Genomic DNA, 16,329 nt, shown 5'->3' with positions numbered 1-16,329 from the left:
CACTCCTCGGTCGACATGGCAGGGGTAGTCAGTAAGTATGCCGGCTGAGTTGCAACAATTATCGCGGCCAGCTCCGACGGCGGTAAACGGGTGCAGCCGAAGGCGCAGCGCACTGCTCTCGCTAGCTTACCAGTTCCTCTAGCGCATTCACGTTGCTCAGGCTTTTTATCAATGGGTGGCTAACGAGAAGCGGAAGGGCCTTGTGTTTATCTTTTAAACGCAGTGTCTAGAGCTCCGCCCGATGCTGCTCCTGTTCAGCCCTACAGCTAGGCCTAGAACGCCGTCCGACAGGGTTTGTGCAATGAAATACTTGCTAATGTTGTGCGGAACATTGACTTAATGGTGCAGCGGTTACGTCTTAGTTTCGGGATCCGAAGGGCCTAGGTTAGGGTGTGAGGCCGGGGGTATTTTTATTCAAGTATTCTTTCTTTCCCTTAATATCTTCTTGATCTATGTTAGAATTGATTGTATAAGTGTGTTAGTATCTGGAGTTTCATTATTTTAAAGAAACAGTTCTGTTCGATAACGTCGCATTGGGTTAGGCTAGGTGAGGTCAGGGTAGGTCATGCAGCGCTTGTTGATCATGTCCAGTCAGCTTAGGTTAGATTACTTTAGAAATGCCCAGAGGTTTGAGATTAGACAATACAAAAACATTGGTCACTATCCCGCCGTGCGAAAGTGGATGTCCAGCAAAGCTTTGCCCCTACAAATGGTGATGGAGGAGGGCATGCGAACTGTTTCTCTTCGTCTCGGCTGGCTTGAGGCTTGCGCTCGGCTGGTGTTACTAGATAAGGGTGCAGAGGATCGGCACTCTTTTTCTCTATTCTTCCAGGGTGCCGCCATGATCGTTGCTCAGTTCGCATTACGTAATATGTGTTTACACTGCGACGGTTTATGGGCGCCACCATTTTGATGTTCACGTGTTATAGTCGGTCAACTCCAGTATAGCTTAGCTTTTCCTCCCTGCTCTCCAGCTGCGGGTGAATGACGTCGTTCCGAATGCGATTAAAAAATAACGCGTGTAACGGCATTTCAGAAGCAAACGTGTGTCCAAAGATGCCGTTTCGCTGCATCATAGGTAGCGTTGTTAACAAACGACCCGGTCGAAGTTAACTGCGAGGGCGTAGATGCGACAATCTCGCAACATTGATGAACGGCAATATGGCCGCCGGAGCTGACTTACGTGCCTCAGTGGCTGTACCCTATTAACCTATCTACTGACAGTACGCTCGGCTTCTCTGGCGGCAAATTCTGAGTCCTGCGTAGGATGACGCATGCGCTCGGCTTCTTGGGAAGAACTGCTCTATCAAATGCAGAGCATTTCAGTAACTCACGATGTCACCCGCGCTGACGTCCGTAGTCGTAGTCCGCACCGTCGTTGTCCGCACCCCTCCCCCTACACTATATATATAAAAAAAATACTATCCGGCGCCTGGTTTCGATCCCTCGACCCTGCGGGCGGAACGCAATGTACAGGCGTCCACAGAATAAACCGGACCAAGCGAGCGGCGCGCGATAGCTATCGGTGCGACACCATCCGGCCCAGCGCCTGCTGTCGAGATAGCGGAGGGCGCATGCGTGTCCCTCCCTATATTTGTGCATGTCAGTTTCCTTTACTGCGGCTGCAGCACTCCGTTCCTCTCGAATGCGACGCGCGGCGGCGCCTTGCGCGGCTCGCCTACCGAGTGCGCGTGATGCTTGGCAGCAGCCGGCAGCGTGCGCCATGCGCGGATGCCGCGTAACTGTGCTTTCATCTGAGAATGTTTGTTGGGCGCTCTTTTTATCATTTTAATGACTGGAACGCAAACCGGCGTTGAAGAAAGGCTGTGATAAAGATTCACACATGACTAAACCAGTCTGGTCGTTATGCGAACAACACCGTTGATAGCAAGAACTGAATACAGCGAAGGGTTTTCATTTGGTTCGGAACAAAAAAAAAAAAAAAAGACATCGGTGATTGTCCGAGTGGTTCCCCTTATTACTTGTGTGTGAAGTTTCCGTCGTTTTCGATAACTTCACGAATGCGTCGGGGGAGCGACTCATAAAGCGACTTTATGATTTCGGGACGGGGGCGCAGGCGTCCCCATTCATCTTCCACTGTCTGCCACAACTCGTCCGCCGTGCGACCGCAGTCATTTCGTTTGCCGTAATTCATCTTCATAATCCCCCACACATTTTCTATCGGATTTAGGTCTGCCCCGCACGGAGGCCACCGCAGCTGTCGCACCGCGTGGTCCTCGAGCAGTGAGCTCACGGCTCGTGCTGTGAAGACAGGGCTTCGGTCCTGTTGCAGGATGAAGCACCCGTCCAGGACGTAGGGGAGCAGACTTGTCTAATTGATGTTACAGTACTGGGAAGCATTGAATGGCCCACAAATTCTGACGAGGGGTCCCAGGCCGTCCGCACTCATTGCGCCCCATACGCTGACGGAGCACCTCCCATTGGAAAGGACGCTTTGGATGTAGCCGGGCTGGTATCTAAATACCATCGGGCTAAATACAGAAATACATTCAGGAAAGATATCTCCGAGGAAAGATATCTCCCAAGATGTTCGGAGGGTATACTAGCTAAATCAATGAAAGGACATTCGCCGTGTTGGACAGTTTATATCGATTGAAATTACTGGCAAATTGTAAGCGAGAGGCTGCACCCCCACTGCCACATAGGCGAACAGTATCCTGTATAAAACTATACATCAATTTCATCCTCTTTCCACATCGGGAATCACAAAAGCCCCGTTAGCCGATGCGGGTTACTTTCGTAAAAAAACAGCGACAAGAAACGCTTAACAAACGGTGCTTATAAAACTACGATTAAAACGTTTCAAATAACCCAGCTGAATAAAATTTACAGGGACATTGTATATCGGTTGCTCCGAAATATAGTTATTAACAGGCAGTTATGCATTGCTAGCCTTAACAATTACGCTTAGCGTTGCACTCGGGACCCCCGAAGGAATGCTCAGCAATTCTCACATTAAACCGTGCTCCCAATTTGACCTCTTGCGCTATAGTGGTTTATGTATCATCTAGAATGCACATTACCAGCTACGTTTCGCAGTTCAGTTTCGTTCCTGCAGCTCGTCGGACGCCACACACGCCGCTGTTGAATCCAGCGAGTGGAGAAAGTCGGTTCGTCTGTGAATATAACTTCCTTCCACTCGTCCGTTGCCCACCGCTCCACCGCCCGGGCGAACTCCAACCTTTCCAGCCTCTGGCGGTCCGTCAGGCGCGGTTTCTGCGCTGCCACGGAACTCCCGAGTCCCGCCTTCTTCAGTCGTCTTCGAATTGTCTCGCAAGAGACATTCAATGAGAGCTCCTCTCGAATTTCTTTTGCAGACAGGAGGGGACCTGCCACAGCGGCTGCGACAATCAGTAGTTCCTGCTCCTCACTGATTACTTTAGGCCGCCCGCTGCGCTCTGCGTCAATGAGTCTGCCCTGATCATCGCGGTAAGCTTGGATAATAAGTCCTAGACCTCCTGGTGAGGTGGCGACTTTCCCACTGAGTAGTCCCTTCGATGAAAAGTCGCACGATGTGCCTCCGTTGCTCGATGGGGACGCGGGACGGCATTCTTCACGAATATGGCCGTGCAGGACGAGTTACGTGCTTTATACGCTTCATAGCTATCACTGTCCAATGGGTGACATGGAAGGAAACGCCTCATTGCTTTTCGATAGCAATTCACTCACACTGACAGTTGTGTATTTCGTTCTATTTTTCCGAAGCGAATAAACTCTTTCCTTCCTACTTTCTTCCCTCCTCCCATCTTTAAACCGCTTCTCATATGCCGCACGGGAAAAACTCGAAATTAAAAAAAAAAACATTACTGTTTTTAGTTCTATCAACTGTGTGTTCGTCGCATAACGACCAGCACTGGTTCAGTCATGTGTGAATCTTTATCGCAGCCTTTCTTCAACGCCGGTTTGCGTTTCAGTCAATGAAATGATAAAAAGAGCGCCGAACGAACATTCTCAGATGAACTCACAGTTACGCGGCATCAGCGCATGGCGCATGCTGCCGGCTGCTGACATGCATCACGCCCGGTCGGTAGGCGCGCCGCGCAAGGCGCCGCCGCGCGTCGCATTGGAGAGGATCAAAGTGCTGCAGCCGAAATCAAGGAAACTGACATGCACAAACTCTAGGGAGGGACACGCATGCGCCCTCCGCTATCTCGACAGCAGGCGCTGGGCCGGAAGGTGTCGCGCCGATAGTTCTCGCGCACCGCTCCCTTGGTCCGGTTTATTCTGTGACCGCCTGTACATGGTGCTCTACCCACTGCGCCACAAAGCCGACACAGAATGGGAGGCTACGAACGCGCCTTATATCCTTGACTCATTCAAACTACGTCAAGAAGCTACTGATGCGCTCGCATCGCGCTCTCTCGCCGCGGTCGGTTCGCGCTTAAACCACATATGTCGTTCGCGCGTGCTCCGGTCGCTAACATCTGTGGCGTGATCGTGACGTCAACATCACGCGTTCGTGTGGTGGCGCGATTTCGGCGCTATAACACTCTCTCGCGAGGGGCATTGGATTCGATTGGCTTGGCTTGGCTTGGCTTGGCTTGACTTGACTTGGATTGGATTGGTTTGGATTTGGATTGGATTGGATTAAAGTGGATTGTGTTGCGTCATAGCCGTGCCACGTTGCGTCATAGCCGCTCCACGTTGCGTCATAGCCGCGGCAGGGGGTTCACGGCACGCTCCACGTTTCACCATCGACTTCATCGACAATGTCTACGCTGGAAGAGAAGAGCGGAAATGCTCTGCATTTGAACGTGCCCCTCGCGAGGGGGATGTTAACGCTTTTTGGTGACACTAGTCCTGCCTAGCCTTAAAAAGCAATCTGCAAAGACAATCTTTACAGGAACCCATGGGGGTTTCCATTGTTCACAGGCGCCGTATCATCCGTAATGTGGTTTCGATGCTTGATTTGTGGTCTCGTTAAACTAAATCTGAGCTCTAGGCTGTGTGCCTGATTAGCCTGACTCATGCCCTCGGCGTCTGAGGCCCTGGCGCATTGGCGTTTTTGCGTACGGAGTTTATTTTTGCACACGGCGATGAAACCGTTAGGGAGCTAGAGGTATGCAGCTTTGCTGTAAAACTATTGAGAGTGAGATATAGTGCCAGACGTGGCGTTATGCGAGTTAACTCGAGCGGACTTAGTGGAGGGCTTATAGTGACATGGGGCGGCAGTGTAGACAGGAACATTTTTAATAAAGGTACGGAGTCGGTTAGGGTGTGCAGCGGTTGCGAGTAGTCCATGGAAAAATGTATTTTATTCCTAGGATTCGCAGGACGTCGTATAATCACACGCACACCTTTGCTCAGAAAACTTAACTGTTTTTTGCACAAAGTGTTGAGAGATATTTGGAAGTTACCACTGCCATCAGCTCCTGAATATAATTTGCGTCATTAAATTAAAGTGAGTGATTGTCTTGCAAAAAGGTGAGTTCTGCCATCCTGAATACCTTATGTGCCGTCTGTTGAAAGCGGCCTATAACGCCCCAGTCTAGCGGAATTTAAGCAGCGTATTTTGCTACGCTACGTTGACAGCGAACTGAGAGGTACCACACGACCTGAGCCTCTCAGAAGCATGCATAATATTAATAAATGTAGTGACTGCCTTGAAAAGCAAGTGCAGGGCAAGATTGTTTTCCCTGTAGAAGTAAAGACCCGATACGTACCTTTCCACTCCAGCTAAAAAAATATTTGCGTTGAAATGTAAAACAAAAGTGTATTTTTAGAAACTCGTAGCCAGTGTAAAGTAAAATCCCCAGAGTGGGAACTTGAGAAGCCGGGCGAGTGGTTTTATATTCGTAATCGATGCCTAATAGTATGTGCAGCCATGCATTTAGCAAGTGCCGACAGGGCTTTGAGATGCGCGTGTAGCGTTATGCTCAATTTTAACTCGGTATTGTTCAAGACAAGTGCGAACGGTACGTGTTCTGCTCAGAAAAGGTGGACTGAGTGTAACCGTAAAAATATGTCAGGGGAGTTAACTCTGCTTGTGCACGTTCAATGCGAAAGCCCGCTAAACTTATCAAGGACCTCTTCCAAGTTACCTCGTACTTTCTCCCATTTCCTCGCTTTCGCGTCTTCTGTATTTGGTGCGATATGCTTCAATGGGCAGGCCGGTGACACTCACCACAGCTTCCACAAAATCATGTTTCTCCGCTGCTGCTGTTCCCCTTTTCTACTCTTGTGCTATCACGTTCACTTCTCAGGTCAACTTCTTCCCCCATTGGCAACTGACCAAGGCAGCGCAGTCGTAAAGCCATGCACTCCTGTTTTGGAGACCCTGGTTGAACTCCGATACGAACTGAAATGTGTTTGGAATGTACTCTTTAAATCGGTAGCTATTCTCTCTACTGGAGAGCAGCTAAAACAACCATCGTTTTATGCGCAATAGGGAACTGAAGATCTTAAACTTAGCACAAGAAATCAGAATTGTTGATGTTTCCGGAACCTCGCACCAAATTGTCTTCGTGGAACTTTTTGGCAAAGGCGACATCAGTTGAAAGAAATTGCTTATGCAGGATAATTTTCCATGCGATATGAAAGTTATGATATGAAGGTTATGATATGCGATATGAATTAGCTCACAAGGAACAAATAACTTAAAACATAATTTGAGATTTTCGAGGCAGGGGGAAAGGGGATATAGCCAGAGTTATCAGAGCTGTTTTGACGTACAATATCATGATATAAATTTGTGAGGTGTGGCGCCCGTGCCCTGATGGTTTCCTGCAAAAAGTGTGGGGACAGCCAAGGTACCGTTCAAGTTTCTCTTACGATAAGTGGTGTGCGAACATCTTTGTGAATCTGAGGCCCGATATCACAGCGACAGTGTAGTGTCGTAGCATCGACATGTAGAACAGTCTTTCTGACAACGAGCGGTTGAAACTGGTTGGGCGTGGCATTTACCACACCAACTCCTTATAATGCAAGCAAAATACGTCCTAATGACGTACCTACAACCTACATCAACGGGGTATATTGCGTCGTTCGGATCATTCCTCACATCTCAGCCGTATGTGCAGTGACGTACCATTAGAATTGTTGCCCGTGGTGCATCTCAGGCATTTTTGTAGAAGCTGTGCGTTCGTGATATTTGGTTATCTTGATATATTGTGAAACGCCATGGCGGCGACTAGACACCCTTTTGCTTTCCATTCCATGTAGTCTACTTTAATAGACCAGCTTCGAAAATTCGCAAGCGCTACTATATACAGGGTGATCAAAGTTAAGTCGACAGGTTTTTTTAAAAATAGGAGCGTAGATTTCCGCGAGGAAGACCTCTACAGTGAGGTTATGCGCCCAGGGGGACATATAAATAGGATGTAATTATTGATGTAGGTGACTTAATTAACTAAAATTGTTTAATTAACTTTTTAGTGGCTACAGTAAACAGGCATGTTTGTATTGGGAAGTTAGACGCAATCATGTTTCTACGCAGTCTCAATTGGCAGAATTCTTCTAGCGCATCCGTATTGCGAGATATCAAACGGCGAAGTTTAATTGCCGTTCGCATGATTACGCATGCAAGACAGTCTGCACCGGCGCAAAGCTCCTCCCTTCTGTGACGTGCCTGCTGTGTACGGTGTTCAGTTCGACAAAGGGGTGGAGGCACAGGAAAAAGTGATAGCTGGCACCCATTCATTCTTGGCTGGCGTTATCGCAATCTGCACTACTCGGAACCGCTATCGAAACACAGAACAAAAGGGAGGAGCTATGCGCTGGTCTTGACTTCTAGCATGCGTAATCATGCGAACGGCAATTAAACTTCGCCATTTGATATCTCGGACTACGGATGCGCTAGAAGAATTCTGTCAATTGAAACTGCGGAGAAACACGATTGCGTCTAACTTTCCAATACAAAGATGCCTGGTTACTGCAGCCGCTAAAAAGTTAATTAATCAATTTTAGTTAATTAAGCCACCTACATCAATAATTACCTCCTAATTAAGTGTCCCCCTGGGCGCCAAACCTCACTGTAGAGGTGGTCTTCGCGTAAATCTAAGCGCTTATTTTAAAAAAAACCTGTCGACTTAACTTTGATCACCCTGTATATATATATATATATATATATATATATATATATATATATATATATATATATATATATATATATATATATATAACACAGAAATAAGGATTGGCAGTCAAGAACACCTCGGAAAGCAAAGGGGAGGTTGTGGTAGGCCATTGAAACAGATCAAGAATTTGGAAAGAAAGAAAGAAAGCGAAGAAAAAATGCCCGCCAGGTGGGATCCGAACCCACGACCAGAAGGAGGTCGTGGGTTCGGATCCCACCTGGCGGGCATTTTTTCTTCGCTTTCTTTCTTTCTTTCCAAATTCTTGATCTGTTTCAATGGCTTACCACAACCTCCCCTTTGCTTTCCGAGGTGTTCTTGACTGCCAATCCTTATTTCTGTGTTATTTCTACGAGTCCCTCATTTCCTATTCTGATTCGCTATATATATCTATATATATATGTATATATATATATATATATATATATATATATATATATATATATATATATATATATATATATATATATATATATGTATATATATATATATATATATATATATGTATATGTGTGTGTGTGTGTGTGTGTGTGTGTGTGTGTGTGTGTATTATGTGTGAAAACTTTTTTTGGGGAAAGATGAGCAAGATATACGATTTGTGGATATTTGAGAACGTAAGACAATCGCCGGAGTGGCAGCCCTTTGAAGTGACGGATGAGAAAGGTTTATGAGGTACACTAGACGGTGTTCTGTATGAAGGCTCCTTGTATGAAGCTCGACCGCGTAGCAGACCCTTTTTTGCGGTGGAGCCGGCAGATCTCCGCTTGATTTATAGTTGAATGGGCGTAAGAAGGCAACAGGCGTTATTACGAGCCACATTAATACAACTATCGTGGCGCTGCATTACCCCTAACACGAGAGGTCGATTCTGGGCCGTGCTATGATCTTTTTTCGATGGATGCTGAAACCAAAATGGGGGTGTGATCGACATATCGGCACGGGTAAGAGTGTCCAAGGATAGAGTCATTCGTAAGCCGACACTACGGCGCAAATCATAGCCTAGGTGCTGCTTTAGCGCATAAGACAATTACCGTTTGCTACGTATGTCTGCTCACGGGGTGCGATGACTTTTTTATTTCATTTCCAGCTGAACAACCGTTAACTCCATCGGCGCCGTCGATCTGTCCACCGGGCCTTGAGTACCTAACGACTGTCGACCAGCTGTCGATCCATCAACAAAGCGATATGTTTCAAGGTTTGATCCTATAAACTTCATCTTCCCAATTTCTTCGCATTGATCTGTGAAAAGGCCATAGCGTGAGTGTTTGTTCTGCTCGCAGCTTTTCCCGGGTACGAAAAGTACAACAAGTACGTGGCCAAGAACGTGCTGGGGCAGTTCGTCTACCTGTTCACCGAAGGTGAGTCGGGAGGCCACAATTCACGAGACTGCAATACCACGTCCCCAAAAGGTATGGTAGAAGGAATAAGCGTAAAAGTACCGTTTTGGAGGACCCTGCTTAGCGTATTATACATTGTGCGCCTGGACAGATTATTTTCAGGCTTAAAATTTCTTTCGTTTTGTGAACTGAGAGCACATTCTAAAGAATTTTACAGCGAAGCAATTTATGTCTAATCCCCCAAGTTTTCATTCCGGTGAAGCCGCTTTACTCCGCGTTGCTCCGGCGTTCCTTTTCACCACGGCCGACCGCTGACACGGACGAAGGGGGCGTGCTCGCGAAGCTATAGGTTTCATACTATACTCGGTTACAACTCAAGAACGGCACCACCTCATGTAGTGTATCACTCCGCCAAAGCGCCGGATCCGTGACGTCAGTGCGCGCACGTTTTGAAAGGGGTTTGCTATGAATGCGTGATATCGTCTGCCTTGTCCCACGCAGTCTGTTTGTCGTCACTGGAGTCATTTATAAGCATATTAAGCCCAAAACATCACGGGAAAGGCTCACGCCATGTTCAAAATATTCCCAGTAACGCCCTACTTGCGCCGCGCGGAGAAACATCCGGCTACGGTGATAAGGCACAGTGGCAACTTCCGGTGCCGTTCTTAAGTTGTCACCGAGTATATCGCTGATGACATGTCCATTGTTCTGGCGGAAGGCTTACACGTGGTCGTGAAAGAGACGAACGCGACCGGTCTGGGGTCTTTACTGGTCTAGCGGATTGGGTTGTGTGTTACACTGACAGTAAAATGTCGGAGGGGAACAGAAAGCCCTGTGCCTATTCGCTAGAATAAAGCTGGAGTCTTTCGAAGTTTCATTGAGCTGATTGGGTGCGAAGTATGCTCAATCCCAAGTTACAAACACATGTGGTTTGTTTCGTGCACTCCGTCGACTGCGCCCAGTTTCGCAGGTGATCCATATTCACAGAATGCATGAAGGGTACTAATTTTTTAATGTGATCGGGGTGTTGGTGGCTTCATTTTCGTGGCACAAGCTGGACCGGCAGCAATATACCACATGGCACCCCTTACAGACCAAGACGTGTCAATATGGCCTATTACTTCATGCTTTGTATACTTTATACTTTGCACTCTACCAGCGCCAATACTGTCAAGGCGAACCGAATACACTCCTACACCAGGGGCTGGCCTGTCGCAACTCAGCCAGACCAGCTACGTGGCCACTAGCATCATCGTCCCACCCCTGGCAGGCCCTGCTCTCCAACCCGACCCTGGATGTCCAGCCGTGGCTTACGGCCAGGTCGGCGCTTGCCGCTGACAACCACCGCTTCTTGTACTGAGAAAGCCGACCAGAAACACCAGCGTTTATAAGAACATTTATGCAGTCAATGTGATCTGCTTTACCATAGAGCAGCTAAACGACCAGTCACAGCGTAAAGCGTGTGATTGCCGCACGCTTCGTTGCAATGAAAAACTATTCTGTATATTGTAATCATTTAGAGAAAACCGCACATACACCTACTGGGAAACATTCCTGGAAGCGATCACATTTCCCTTGTAAAATCGCAAGCGTGGCCTAACCATCGACTTACATTTTCCATTCGATTGTGGCGATTGCTTGTTGAGGTGTGTTAAGCGGGAGGGGCATGTGCGTACGAGCAATTCGGATTCCGACGAGGGTAACCGCCCAGTGCCGTCCCCGCGCTGCTCTTTTGAAGAAATGGAGGCAGGTGGCGGGCGTGCTTGCGGGGCGTCCTAGGGGAAGAGACGTGACAATCGATGCGTCGCATCTCCCCCTAACGTTTCCCAGCAATAGCGTTGCCGCGCCACACGCCGCGATCGGCTGCGCCCACCAGGAAGCCAATCACGCAAGTGTAAGACATTCGCGGCGGGAGAAAATATCTGGCAAGTACGACCCGCGATGTATGCGCGCGGAGCGACCGATCGGTAGGTCGTCTGGCACGTAAAGCGCTGGACACATGTACGATTGGTACACGCGATTCGCATGCGAATTATCGTGACGACTGTAGCCACTAGTCGTACGCGTGAATTTGAGACACACGGCCCGATGTGCGCATGCGATGCATCGTCGGCGTCGCTCCGCCCACTGTTTTTGCTCCATGGTCAGCTACGACGATCGCTGAGCTGAATTTGGAGATTCCCCGCGTCTTTCGCAAGAAATCGATAAAGCAGGCAATCGTGAAGCGTTTTCTGCCTCCGGAAACAGTACGCGCACAGCCGGCCGCGCCTGCCAGCTCGGCACACTCAGCGGCTCGAACCGGCGCAGACCACGGTAGCAACCGCTTGTCGCTGCTCTTGTGAATCAATCTGATCGCTAAAAAGAAGTTCCACATGCGAGAAAGTAGGTGTTAGTGTGGTGAAAAATTGGGCTGGGATTCTTGTCAGTGTTTATTTTAAAAGCGGCGGTCAGATATCTGCCGCGATGCAAGCCCACGCTGACCGGTCGCCGCGGCGCGCGGTGCGCCGAGCGGCCGAGAGATGGCGATACCTGCGCGGAAGCATCGAAACAAGTTACGCACATGTCTTGGTCACCGATCGCTTAAACGGCAATTACAGCTTCAATAAAGTTCCACATGCGAGAAAGGGGATGATAGTGTGAGGAAAGGTTGTGTTACGGATTGTCATTCGCAGTTGCGCAGATAGCGGCGATCAAATATCCTCCAGGATGCTGAGCCTAAAGTTCCCAACACCCGATCCGACCCGAGCAACGCAAGCCGGTTGCGGGCGGTTGGGGCTCTCATTGGCTGTGGCCTCACGACGATCGCAATGATGGCACGACTGCATCTGGCGTGCCAGTCGCACGTCATGGGCGTCCTCCGACCAGCGATCGACGCCAAAACAGGTCCAAACGATCAATCGTAACGATCAGTCGCATGCGAATCGCGTGCACCAGTTGCACATGTGTCTCGCGCTTAAAGCGGGAGGCACATGCCCGTCTGAGAAATCCGGTTTCCGACGCGGCGCAGCAAGATATCCTTCAGATTGGATGCGCGCGGGAGAGGCTCACGCGGCGGGTCATCCGGCAGCCAAACCAGTTCTCGGGGCGGAGGCGAGTGCGGGGGCGCGTGCTTTTCCGCTCATGTGTTTCCTCCTTCGTGGTGAAGGAGATGTAACTTAATCTGCGTGCATAAGGCAAGTTAGCGTCTACTTGGTTAGAAATCTGTATCCTCAGGAAGGAAGGAAGGAATACGTTTTTTCGTCCATCGGGATCAGGTATTTGAGGTGGAGGAGGCTCACAGGGCCGCCGCGACCGCCCGGGCCCGGAAGGTACAGTCAGCAAGACATTAAGCGCGGAGAAAACGCACAAAGGCCACGTTTACTTGTGCTTCACTTCGACCACTGGAACCTTATATTTGTACTTGAACTATGCCTCTGCGGATGCAAATGTTGATGCAGACGGCAAAAAATTGGTTCAATTGGTTTCCACGCATTTTTCCATATGAACAGAGCGGAGTAGAATTTAGAACACAAATAATCACATATAAACTCAGTATTTTTTACCCTCAACGGAAGATAATAATGCTTTAGCGTCCTCGAATTGAAAGTCAATTACTTGTACGAGCTACAGATTTGTCGCCCTGTTCTATTCTGTTACAGACAGCGGGTGCTGCAGGCGGTGGCTGTGCTGCACGCGGCGCTGCTTCGAGATGAGTGTGCTAGACTACCGCAACGTTGAAGTGATGCGCTTCGTCCGGCCGTTAAGGAGCGACTTTTGCTTCTGCTTCTGCTGCTTACAGGTGGGCTAGCACGCGTTGTCACTAAAAGGGACATGTAACTATTCCCGAATCCCGCACTATTGTTGAATTCTGACAGTAAACGAATTATTTGGAAAAGGAGAAGCTTTGAATGGGTGAATGTGGGGGAAGGGGGAAGGGGGGGGGGGGGGGGCATGCAACCGTTCTAAAAACTCCAGAGCCCTGCTATACGTGCAGTGTACGCCGCGTCCCTCACCGCCAATTAGTCACCCCTTGATGCATAGACATACCAGTCATAAAAAGACATGTCTGCCTGCCTGCCTGCCTGCCTGCCTGCCCTCCCCTCGATTCAACAGCCATGTGAAAATTTAGAAATACTCTTGAAGAAGAAGTACAGTAGACTCTCGATAAACTGAACTTCAAGGGACCAAAAAAAATTAGTTCCGTTTAACAAGAGTTCCGTTTACCGAGATCGATGTATGAAAGCGCAAATTTATGTGCGTACACACTATCAATACCATTTCATGGAACTCGAAGCATCACAAGGTGAATGCAGCTGATAGTTTTTCAGAAAGCATGAAAACTAAAAGAGGTTTAGGCACAGCACTCACAAAGTTAATTTGGCAACAATGAGTCCCTGAGCATCAAATGCATCCAATATGTTTGTTTGAGTCCTTGCAACGGCATCTTCATGGAGGCTCGAGGCCTCAACTTCGCGAGTGCTTACAAGCCACCGAATGTAGAAGACGGCAACGCGGTAATGAAGCGCGAATAGCGCCACGATGGCACGAACGAGGCAATAGGAGCAGAGCCCCGTAATCTCGGCGTCTTGAATCGAGACCATACGACTGGAACAAGAACTGCGATGTTGCATTCGTTGCGCTAACACGGCTGACCACTAACGAGACGAGGCTTACGAGGAGATAGGAAAAAAAAAACAATCACGAAACAGCCGGAACCGCAAAAAGCTGATTCTCATGCCAATTGGTTTCACAAGAAGTTCCATTTCTGGTTCCGTTTAAACGGTGACGTGGAAACTTTAGTTCCTGTTACCGAGAGTTTTTTTTTGCGTTATCTGAATACAAAACCAACCAACTTACTGGCTACTGTTCCGTTTAAGTGGCAATTCCGTTTAAGCGATTTCCGTTTATCGAGATTCTAACAAAACCATTCCAAACTTCAACTAGTGCAGCATACTTCTCAGTTGACGCCATTTTTCGCTGCGAAGAACACGTACATGCGGCTTTTATGGGGTAAAACATCAATGCATATATTGTGGTAGGAGTGTTCGCTTCATTCAATATACGCTGGATTGATATTTGCCAGGGAGAAAAATTAACGCGTCGGAGACAAAAATTTTGCCCCAAAATACCAGCAGGGCTCGCGCTCGAGCCCAGAACATAAACGTTTGAGGTGATGACGCGCCAGCAATAAGAACGCGGCAAAATTGGATGTAATTGATCAAAGCTTTAGTGCAGCTCATCGCGAGAGGAACGGGACGTGTGGCCAACAGCGTGAGAGGAAGGCTGGGGAGAGAGCCAACGCCGTTACGTGGCAGCGGTGGCAGAAGAGTATTGCGTCTCGACATTTGCGGGAAACCAAGCGGGTGCGCGGCAAATTTTATAATAGAGGTGGAAAACGAAAAAAATAAATAAAATCACACATCTCCACGCCGTGTACGATGCCGAGCGTGCGAAGCACTGGGAGGCAAGTTGTGTATTGCCTGTGTGGTGAGCGTCATCGTCCGTGTGTGCTGATTTACTCTGAGTTTTAAATGATTTTGAGGTGCAGTAAATGCACTGTAACTGACAAGCGCCACACGAAAGACAATTCGCGTCCCAGTACTTCGCATGCCCTCGGCATCGTTCACGGAGTGAAGATGTGTGATTTAATTGGCCCGAATCGGGCTGAACTGACACGAATTAACGCTCATTAAATTTATTAATGAATGGACAAAAGTGTGTGCAGTATAGTGTTTTATTGACGGTATTGGTGGTACGTTGTGACGAGTTCCGGGTTCCGTTCCCCTTCACGTTCACGCCTTGTGATCGGTGAAGTGCAGAGACAGTATTTCTTCGAGCGGGGCTAGATTGCAGTTGGCAAAGACGAGGTCTATGCACGTTCCCCTGATGGTTTTCGGTTGATTCCGGAACGTGCTTATATACGCATTGCACCGCAGCACCCTCTCTTGTAGCTCGCTGTAGTCACCGTAGTTTCAACTGTAATTGTAACGGCTCTTTTTTCTTGAAATATCGTTGAAAGTTTATGATAATTAGTTTTTTTTGCGTTTTGTACCCTTTGAAATTCGCGCTCTTTGCTACTACAGTTTGCGGCGCTCTCCCCAGATGGCGCGCGGATGGCACTGCAGTTAAGGTCCCTGAAATTACTAAGGTAGCGCCATCTTTAGATCTCGCCGCCTTTCGCCCTCGCCCGCGCTCCTTTCCTCCTTCGTTTTTTGCCATTTTCTTTTTCGCCGGCGAACGCCGCGCGCCATTGGCCAACGGCCAGTGACGTAGTACCTCGTCCCCGCGTTGTTTGTTTTTTCTTCTCTTCACCGCCACTGTCCATTTAAATTCGCCATTTTAGGCTCAGCGACCTCGGAGCAGGCCTTATCGAAGCCGCCAGCCTATAACAACCGAAGAGTCAGCTGCTCGTTTCAAACAAGTGTTGCGTAGGCGTCACTTTATGTAGCTTCGCGATGCCAAGTTTTTGTGCCTTCGGCTGCTCGAATAAGGTCAGTGCAGTCGCGGCCAGCTCGGCTGTAGCAAGTTATAATTTATCAAAGCCCACACATGAATCAATGTTAGCTGTACAGCATAAAAATGATTCACAGTTGCGCTTGTTAGCGCGCTTCTGGCCTTGGAATATGGCAGTTATTAAGGAACTGGGCACTACAGCTAATTGTAAGCTGAGCGCATTCTTTAACTGCGCGTTCTTTGTGCCAGCCTGTTCCAGATATGCCCGACAGGGCCTTACTCCAAGTAATTGTGAACGCCAATCGCACGAACATTCCTATGCCACGGACGCACTGCCAAAAGTACAGCCGTCTTGGGCGAGGCCAACGGGGAGACGCGAGAATTTTGACCTTGACAGCAGCCTATAACGACGTGAAGGTGGCATATATTTTGCAACAGCGTCAAAGCACCGGCAAGTGCACGGAATA

The 16,329-nt window shown here is 48.6% G+C and overlaps 1 protein-coding gene across 1 annotated transcript in view; it reads left to right on the top strand.

Moving 5' to 3' along the window:
- Positions 1-16,329, top strand: part of LOC144149740 (phospholipid scramblase 1-like) — a 94,857-nt gene that overhangs the window by 39,604 nt on the left and 38,924 nt on the right. The window contains exons 2-4 of the mRNA XM_077681398.1: positions 9,181-9,288; positions 9,374-9,451; positions 13,069-13,208. Coding sequence (XP_077537524.1) covers positions 9,181-9,288; positions 9,374-9,451; positions 13,069-13,208 — 326 coding nt within the window. The remainder of the gene's footprint in view (positions 1-9,180; positions 9,289-9,373; positions 9,452-13,068; positions 13,209-16,329) is intronic.

This window comes from Haemaphysalis longicornis, unplaced genomic scaffold (genome assembly GCF_048455015.1).
Source record: "Haemaphysalis longicornis isolate Haplotype H1 unplaced genomic scaffold, Haemaphysalis longicornis Haplotype H1 scaffold_8, whole genome shotgun sequence".
NCBI lineage: Eukaryota > Metazoa > Arthropoda > Arachnida > Ixodida > Ixodidae > Haemaphysalis > Haemaphysalis longicornis.
The sequence above is the reverse complement of the archived record's forward strand: the minus strand, read 5'-3'. Positions and strand labels throughout refer to the sequence as shown.